The following is a 9287-nucleotide window of genomic DNA, read 5'->3' as shown; positions in this document are numbered from 1 at the left end:
TCTCGAATTACGTACGTCTTTCGAAATCACGCGTACTACAAACGGTACAAACTGCAATTCTTTCAGAGAAAAGGACACAACGAACATATAGCAGAGTGGGACAAAGATGCAATCATAACAGTTGTAGTAACCTGATATTATCAAACATTTAATTTTTCGAAGTTGGTACACCTGGGGTCTGAGCGGTATCCGAAGCGAAAAAGGGGCGTGGCTTGCGGATTTTGCACACACCATGTAATACTTCCACCATGGCCACAGCACATGTTCCGCCGGTTCCGCCACGCGACACTCATGTATGTACACATAGGGTGATGGCAGAGAACGAGACGTAACTGACGTGACGTGACGTGACGTGACGTTGAGTAAGGCAGAGAAAAGCCGTAAAGATGTACGACGTGTTGTGTTGAATGTCTGATGATCTATTAAGTGCGCGGAGAGATGAGGTGGGTAATATTAATATATTAACTTAATAATTTATAACTAAATATGGTCTGGAATAAAATAACAGATTTTATTCATAACTATAATAATTTGTTTCCATTTCTTTGATCAAATAGTTAAAATAGAGTAATAATTTTTATTTTAGGTTAATCCACATTTTTCCCTGCTATATATACTACAATTATTACAAACGTACATGTTTTTCTCGATTGACGAGTTTTGTATCTTAAAAATATTCCACTACTTTGATGCAGAATAGTATTGCATTAGAATAACCTACATGCAGCGAGCGAACTACATCAACTACAACTTACTCATTAAGCTATCTCTGTACAGTTGCATTTTTTTTCGGTCTCCCAATCTTATTTAGTAAGTTTGATTTACAAAATTTATTTTTATTATTTTAGCTTTGTATTTTTATTATTATGCTAATTTATAGTTTGCTTTTTCAGTAGAATATTTAGTTATTTTGAAAGTGATACAAGAATAAAAATGTTGGATCATTCACGTATTGTCAAATTTTGATGATTCACCTGTAACGAACACAGATAGGTAGAATAATTATTAAGTAAAGTATGCATAATTATGTAAATATATTGATTAAAGTCTATATATAAACCAAAATTATTTATAGAGGTTTATTTCTATTGAAATGTACATAAAGATATAAAGATAACATATTTCTTGTAACATTGTAGGTAAAATATGATTTAATTAATTAATAAGTAATTAAGAAATGTTATTCCTTTTCAATGCTTACAATATGCTTATAACTAATAAAAAAAATGAGCAGTGATAGTGAATTTATAATTCTGGTAATGAATTGGATAATTACATATGTTTTGTTAAGACGTAAAAGAAAACAAATTAGATGGTTAAATAGGCGATGGCTTGTGAGTCCTATTAATACAATGAGGATTCAATATGGAGATTATAATAACTTATTTCAAAAACTAAAAGATGATCCTGCATTATTTTATCGTTATACCAGAATGACATTGGCACATTTTCAGCAATTAGTACAAATGACAGAACCATATTTGATAAAGAAAAGCTCTCGTGCTTTAATACCAGAACTACGACTTTTAATAACTCTAAGGTATTTATAAAATAAAAGTACGATAGTGCATGCTTAGATGCGGCAACTCATTCATACTATGTAATTAATGTAAATGTACTTTAATCATAGTAATTTTAATATAAATTTGTAGTATATTTTTACATATTAATTATATTCTTTTTAGATATCTTGCCACAGGCGATTTACCATTGACTGTAGCTTTGGCATTTAGAGTTGGTGAATCCACAGTAAGAGAAGTGGTAAAAGAAGTTTGTAATATTTTGATTAAGATTTTGGAACCATTATATCTTTCTCCACCTACAAAAGAAGATTGGAGAATATGTTTTCATGGATATTGGAAGAGATGGAACATTCCAAATTGTGCGGGTTCCATAAATGGCAAACATATTAGATTACGCTGTCCTCCAAACTCTGGAAGCTTGTATTTTAATTATAAAAAATTTTATAGTGTGGTTTTATTGGCAGTATCTGATTATTTATACAGATTTACATTAGTTGATATTGGAGCATTTGGAGGTAAGCAATAACAAAAATTCAATATTATATTAGTATATATAGCAGGGAAAAATGTGGATTAACCTAAAATAAAAATTATTACTCTATTTTAACTATTTGATCAAAGAAATGGAAACAAATTATTATAGTTATGAATAAAATCTGTTATTTTATTCCAGACCATATTTAGTTATAAATTATTAAGTTAATATATTAATATTACCCACCTCGTCTCTCCGCGCACTTAATAGATCATCAGACATTCAACACAACACGTCGTACGTCTTTACGGCTTTTCTCTGCCTTACTCAACGTCACGTCACGTCACGTCACGTCAGTTACGTCTCGTTCTCTGCCATCACCCATACACACATATGCTCAATGCACACACCACGCGTCAACGCGTTACGTGTGGCGAAGTAGCCAATCATTTTTTTCTTTTATGGAAAGAAATAAGAAAGCAAAAGAATGATTGGCTATCTGCCACGCGTAATGCGTTGATACACAGCGTCGAAGTATGCGCAACCATGATGTAAGAAGAAAGATGAAACAAGTAACCAAATGCGCAATAGACCATAATGTAGACCAATCAGAACTGGGTCCAAATTTTGAGATTCAATATGGCTACAGCTCCGGTACTGGGGTGTATTTATACTTGTATTTATACGTGAATCGGAAATAATCGGTGAATCGGAGAAATTCAAAGCTACTTAAAAAAGGAAGAACGTGAAGGTAAAGTTAAGACTTTGTACACCCAAGGACTTTGATTCTGTCCATGGGGAAATTTTCCAAACTGAGAAGTCGCTATCTTTCTACATACTTACAGTTCATAATTAACGTAACGACCAATAAGCTCTAGTCGTTTTATTAATCATGAACTGCGAGTATGTAGAAAGTGGTGACTTCTCAGTTTGAAAAATTTTCCCATGGACAGAATCAAAGTCCTTGGGTGTACATTAATGAAAATTGTGATAATTGTAATTTCAAATTTTTTTAAACTTGGATTAGAAGAAATTTGGAAAATTATAAGAATGAGCTTATGTGTATGGCTAAATTGTTATATTTCATGTTTATAACAACAGTGTTTGTTGAAACAGTAATTTGTGTTAAAGATAATAAATTTCAAGTATTTTTACATTTTTATATTTGGTGTTGGAATTAATTCGTAGCGTTTTTTTAGAGAGAAACAACGATTTATTCTAAGTTTAAATATAAAAATACATTACTAAAAATATTTTCCATCGCTTGCCACAACTTTTTCCCATCTTTCGGGTAAGAGACGGATACCCCGTCAAAAAAAATCACCTTAGAGGCGATCCATGAATCAATCCAAGTTTTGCATTCTTCATAAGAAGTAAATTTCTCCGCGGACAAACCATGGGCCATCGACCGGAACAAGTAATAATCCGAAGGAGCAATATCTGGAGAATACGGCGGGTGGGTTTAGGACTTCCCATTTCAGTGTTTGCAGGTACGTTTGCACTGGCTTTGCGACGTGCGGTCTAGCATTGTCGTGCAGCAAAATAATTTTATCGTGCCTTTCGCTCCATTCCGGCCGTTTCTCCTTCAATGCCCGACTCAAGCGCATCAATTGCAGTCGGTAACGATCCCTAGTGATGGTTTCATTCGGATTCAGCAGTTCGTAGTAAACCACACCCCGTTGATCACACCAAATGCAAAGAAGAAGCTTAGATCCATGAATATTACGTTTTGGTACTGATGATGATGGTTGTCCAGGCTTAACCCATGATTTTTTACGCTTGGGGTTATCGTAAAATATATCCACTTTTCATCACCCGTAACAATCCGATGTAAAAAACTTTTTCTTTTGTACCGTTGAAGCAGTAACTCGCAAGTCAAAAAACGCCTTTCAACGTCCCTCGGCTTTAATTCGTATGGGATCCAATGTCCTTCCTTTTGGATCATCCTTAACGCTTTAAGTCGTTTTCTCACTGTTGAAAAGTCAACCCCCAACGATGTGGACAACTCTTCGAGCGTTTGAGTTGAATTCTCCTCAAGTAATGTCTCCAATTCTTTGTCTTCAAACTTTTTTGGCTGTCCAGGTCGTTCCTTGTCTTCTAAGTCGAAATCACCGCTCTTGAATCGCGCAAACCACTTCCGACACGTTTGTTCAGCTAAAGCTTGTTCACCGTAAACTTCTTCTAAAATCCTATGGCTTTCCGCAGCAGTTTCATTCATATGAAAGTAATGTAATAAAACTCCCCGCAAAAACACTTTATTTGGTATAAATTTAGACATATTTAAATAATTATAACTTGATGTTATTAACAAGTGAAAGTAAGATGTCGTAAAAATAACACCTGACCTAACAACTGATTTAAGATAAATTTGCTTCTGACGGTAAAAACAGAAAACTGTAGTATCCCCGCCATCTCTCGTAAAACGTAGAGTCCTATATAAAGAGAGAAGCGACATTGATGTCCGAAGCTCTGATTGGTAATCTGATTGATACTTGATTGGCTAAGTGAGCAGCTATATTGTGACCACAGCTGTTTGCAGAATGATACGAATGGTGTTTGATGACGTTAGAGCGATCCCAAAATGGCGGTAGAGGACTCAATTGGATACTGAAGGTTGTGGTGGGGGTTCGATGTCGCTTCTCTCTTTATATAGGACTCTAGTAAAACGCTACGAATTAATTCCAACACCTAATATTTATTTTTTTTTAACAACATTTATATTTTAAGTACGTTTGACTACATATGATTGTTTCGTATTCAAATTGCGCGGATATATTTGGACCCAAATTTCATTGGCTCACCACATCGAGCCACGCCTCTTACCGCGCATCGAGCCGCCGACGATGCGCGTTGTTTCACCTTGTTTCTTACATCATGTGCGCAACTATGATGTTCTTACACTTGCACTCGTGCACTTGCTACAGGTAATTGGGCATTTCCGTTGGCACCGTCATCGCGCAAACCGAAACGTCCAATTGCCAGCGGCGAGTGCACACTCAGTGCGCACTAGTTTTCCCAATGAAAAACGCTATTAGGGTGCCGTCACATGGGGCCATGGCATGGTGGAAGGAATAGCATGGTGTGTGCTTTTGACTATGGCCTAGTTTTCACCGAGTGCTTGATACACGTACTAACTAGTAATTTTCTATTAAATTATCTTAATTTCGGCAATAAATTTAAAGAATAATAAACTAAACTGGTACAGTGCATTGCATTGATGCCTGGGGTACCGATTTTAGGGACCACGTTTTTTTCTTGATTATTTTTATGTTTATGACTGAATGCTGCGGTGATCGTTGACAGTAGCATTTGGTCATGAACGTAAAAATAACTAAAAAAGAAACGTGGTTCTTAAAATCGGTACCCCAGGCATCAATGCAACGCACTGTACAATATAAATCGAGATAATTAAATATATGTATCATGTATACATGCATCGTCGAAAGTAAGATAATTTATTAGAAAGTTACGAGTTAGTACGCGTATCAAGTGCTCGGTGTAAACTAAGCCAATAGCGTTTTTGATTGGGATGCACTGGCTGCACTTAGTGGCCTAGTTTACACCGAGTACTTGATACGCGTACTAACTCGTAACTTTCTATTAATTTATCTTACTGTCGACAATGCGTGTATACATAATAGATATATTTAATTATCTTGATTCATATTGTACCAACTTAATATACTATTTTTTTAATTTATTGCCGAAATTAAGATAATTTAATAGAAAATTACTAGTTAGTACGCGTATCAAGTGCTCGGTGTAAACGGGTGACACAGCACGATTGGACACCAACCAATGATCTTGACTTATCTAACCAAACCAACGGAAAAACTCTAGGCATCGGCCGCTGTGAGTGGTGATGTTCAATCATGCGGTGTCCAATCGTGCGCACCCCGGTGTAAACAAGGTCAGTGACCTTGTTTACACCGAGCACTTGATACGCGTACTAACTAGTAATTTTCTATTAAATTGTCTTAATTTTAGCAATAAATTTAAAAAATAGTATATTAAGTTGGTATAATATGAATCAAGATAATTAAATATATGTATTATGTATACACGCATTGTCGACAGTAAGATAAATTAATAGAAAGTTACGAGTTAGTACGCGTATCAAGTGCTCGGTGTAAACTAGGCCAGTGTCAGGCGCGTGTTCGATTGGCAGTGCCAATGCGCACTTGGCTAGTGTCACGTGTTCGTTTGAACGCACGACACTCATGGTGCATAGTGCACTCAGTGCGCACTAAGTGGCACGAGATATTTTGACCGTGGCAGTTCAGTGCACTGGATGCATGCAAGCATCAGTGCATTATTGTAAGCAATAACGAACAAAGTTTTAAATTTGAAAGAATGAGCAATCCGGATTTGGATCTTTTTAATATTTTGGAGACATTTTTGGAATCTTCTAGTTCAAGCGAGGAAGAAGAAATAATTGCAATCTTCCAAACTAAAAGAATGATTCCAAAAACTGTAAATTATGTAGCATATGTAAAAAATGGATAATGACACCGTAAGTGTTATATCTTTTATACAAGTACATCAATTTTATTTTAAAATATAATTTTTTTAAATATAATTAATTACTTGATGTAATATAATAGCATTTTTTTTAATGATTATATACTATTTAATTTCATATAGTAAAAATCATTACTTACTGAGCACGAGATTACTTTTTCGAGGTTACTTTTTTTCTTTTTCGCGTGATCTATTATAATTAACTCAAGTGACACTTGCACTGAAAATTTGGGCGTGATCTTTTGCATTTGCACTATTCAATGCAACTCATGGAATTTGTCCAGTGTTGGCGTGAACTGAGTGCGCACTGGTGCGCACTAGAGTCCTATATAAAGAGAGAAGCGACATTGATGTCCGAAGCTCTGATTGGTAATCTGATTGATACTTGATTGGCTAAGCGAGCAGCCATATTGTGAACACAGCTGTTGCAGAATGATACGAATGGTGTTTGATGACGTTAGAGCGGTCCCAAAATGGCGGTGGAGGACTCAATTGGATACTGAAGGTTGTGGTGGGGGTTCGATGTCGCTTTATATAGGACTCTACTTAGAACATATAGTACACAAGCGGTCATTAATGCCTTCCCTAAGGAGGTTAAGCGCGTTCCAGCACACGCATCGCATCTAGGTGTTCGTTACACATGATTGTTAAATCTGAAGGGCATGATGTAAAAAACAAAGTGAAACAACGCGCATCGTCGGCGGCTCGATGCGCGGTAAGAGGCGTGGCTCGATGTGATGAGCCAATGAAATTTGGGTCCAAATATATCCGCGCAATTTAAATACGAAACAATCATATGTAGTCACACATACTTAAAATGTAGATGCTGTTAAAAAAAATAAATATAAAAATGTAAAAATACTTGAAATTTATTATCTTTAACAAAAATCACTGTTGCAATAAACACTGTTGTTATAAACATGAAATACAACAATTTAGCCATACACATAAGCTCATTCTTATAACTTTCCAAATTTCTTCTAATTCAAGTTTACAAAATTTGAAATAACAATTATCACAATTTTTATTAATGTACAAAGTCTCAACCTTACCTTCACATTCTTCTTTTTTTAAGTAGCTTTGAATTTCTTCGATTCACCGATTATCTCCGATTCACGTATAAATGCAAGTATAAATACGTCCCAGTACCGGAGCCGTAGCCATATTGAATCTCAAAATTTGGACCCAGTTCTGATTGGTCTAGAGTATGGTCTACTGCGCATCTGGTTACTTGTTTCACCTTTCTTCTTACATCATGCTAAAGGGCCTCGCACATGAAATGCATAGTATGTACATAGACATAACGTAGCATAAGCATAAGAAACAAGTTCAATCTACATGATGCGCATAGCACATAAGTATTAGCCAATCAGAAGCGAGCAAAGCTGTTAACAATGTTTCTAACCTATTTCAGAATCGTGGTATTGTCAGGTATTGTGCCATATCGTACAAAGCAGTACAAAGGGTCGAAGGAAGGCTCAGGGGGTCTATTCTCGAAAAATATCTCATACGAAAATAGTAGGGAACTCTATAATATATGTAACGTATACTATATATTTTCGTATGCGATATTTTTCGTGAATAGGGGCCCAGGGGGGAGGGTCCCAGATGCGCACAGACCCAATTGGACACCACCAATTATAGCGGCCGATGCCTAGAGTATTTCCGTTGGTTGGGTTAGATTAGATTACGTGATTGGTGGTGTGGGCCGATTGGGTCTGTGCGCATCTGGGACCCTCCCTACCAAAAAACAAAAATACTTCATAAAAGTAAGTAAACATCCTTTTTATAATCACTATCAAGCTGTCATAAAAAATAATTAATATTCATAAATTATATTTACTAATTGTTTCATGAAATATAAGAATAATGTTTAGATATAATAAATATAAGATAATTTACTAAGTTTTGAAAAAAATTACAACGTCAAATAAGTTAATTAAACTAATAAGCTAATCTGTTTCTTGTATTAAGATATTATTAGGCAGTTAAGTAGAAGTCAAATATAGTCCAGACAGTATTCTTCTAGAGTATTTACCCTGTTTGCAAGTTTAATTGACATTGAAATTGTTATGATTGAAATGGACTGTAATAATATAATGCACTGATGGTAAGGAAATTAACTTTCCATAATAATAAAAATTGCAATAACGTTATATAATATATATTGTTTAAATTACAGTTTTGATGATTCTATAATAACTGTAAACTTGAGTACTTTTCAAGCAGGTTATCTATTTATGATCTCTATAGTCAGGTAATTTCTTATGTCATATACATTTTTTAACTAATTTTTTCTATCAAAATTGCAAAACAATATTTACAACTTCTAAAAGATTTTTAGCAATAATACAATTAATAATTTTTCCATATATATGAAACATTTTAATAAATATTAAATTTACAAAGTAACTTATAATAAAATATTTACGATAAAATAATCAAGTTATTTAAATTGATTTAAAGTTTTTAAAAAACAACTCTTCAAGCTCGACAAATTAGAGTAACTCCAGTATATATGCTGCACATAATAAAAATTCATTTATCAAGTTTTCTTTATTGAGCATAATAGACTGTACTCATAGAAACTTCATACTATTTACTACTTTAAAATACTTAATAAAATATGAAATATTTATTTTCTTATATTTGGAAAAAAGAAAAAACAATTGCATTTTTGCCATATATCAAAAGTAAAATTTATAGCTATTCATGAGTGGAATAATTAAACCGATTTAAATAATTAATTGGTAAATAAAGAATACAAG

General features: G+C 34.3%; 1 protein-coding gene across 7 annotated transcripts; it reads left to right on the top strand.

The window, feature by feature from the left end:
* The first annotated feature begins 296 nt into the window (after nucleotides 1–296).
* LOC120356885 (protein ANTAGONIST OF LIKE HETEROCHROMATIN PROTEIN 1-like) lies at nucleotides 297–8101 on the top strand. 7 transcript variants are annotated; one of them, XM_039459563.1, is made up of 6 exons: nucleotides 297–443; nucleotides 587–810; nucleotides 897–993; nucleotides 1140–1540; nucleotides 1686–2038; nucleotides 7934–8101. In XM_039459563.1, the coding sequence occupies exons 4-6, from the start codon at nucleotides 1227–1229 to the stop codon at nucleotides 8098–8100; spliced, it is 834 nt and encodes a 277-aa protein (XP_039315497.1). In that variant the 5' UTR covers nucleotides 297–443; nucleotides 587–810; nucleotides 897–993; nucleotides 1140–1226; the 3' UTR covers nucleotide 8101. The 7 variants fall into 7 exon arrangements, with proteins under 7 accessions (XP_039315497.1, XP_039315496.1, XP_039315501.1 ...); XM_039459562.1 differs by having other exon boundaries at nucleotides 894–993; XM_039459567.1 differs by having other exon boundaries at nucleotides 881–993; nucleotides 1455–1540.
* The last annotated feature ends 1186 nt before the right edge of the window (nucleotides 8102–9287 follow it).

Source organism: Solenopsis invicta, unplaced genomic scaffold, assembly GCF_016802725.1.
Source record: "Solenopsis invicta isolate M01_SB unplaced genomic scaffold, UNIL_Sinv_3.0 scaffold_779, whole genome shotgun sequence".
NCBI lineage: Eukaryota > Metazoa > Arthropoda > Insecta > Hymenoptera > Formicidae > Solenopsis > Solenopsis invicta.
Note: the sequence above shows the minus strand (reverse complement) of the source record. Positions and strands in the feature narration are given on the sequence as shown.

Coding starts and splice junctions, on each gene's coding strand:
- LOC120356885 (XM_039459563.1), top strand. CDS start 1,227: ATGAGCAGTGATAGTGAATTTATAATTCTGGTAATGAATTGGATAATT. Junction 1,541..1,685: donor CGACTTTTAATAACTCTAAG/GTATTTATAAAA, acceptor TATTCTTTTTAG/ATATCTTGCCACAGGCGATT. Junction 2,039..7,933: donor TGATATTGGAGCATTTGGAG/GTAAGCAATAAC, acceptor AACCTATTTCAG/AATCGTGGTATTGTCAGGTA.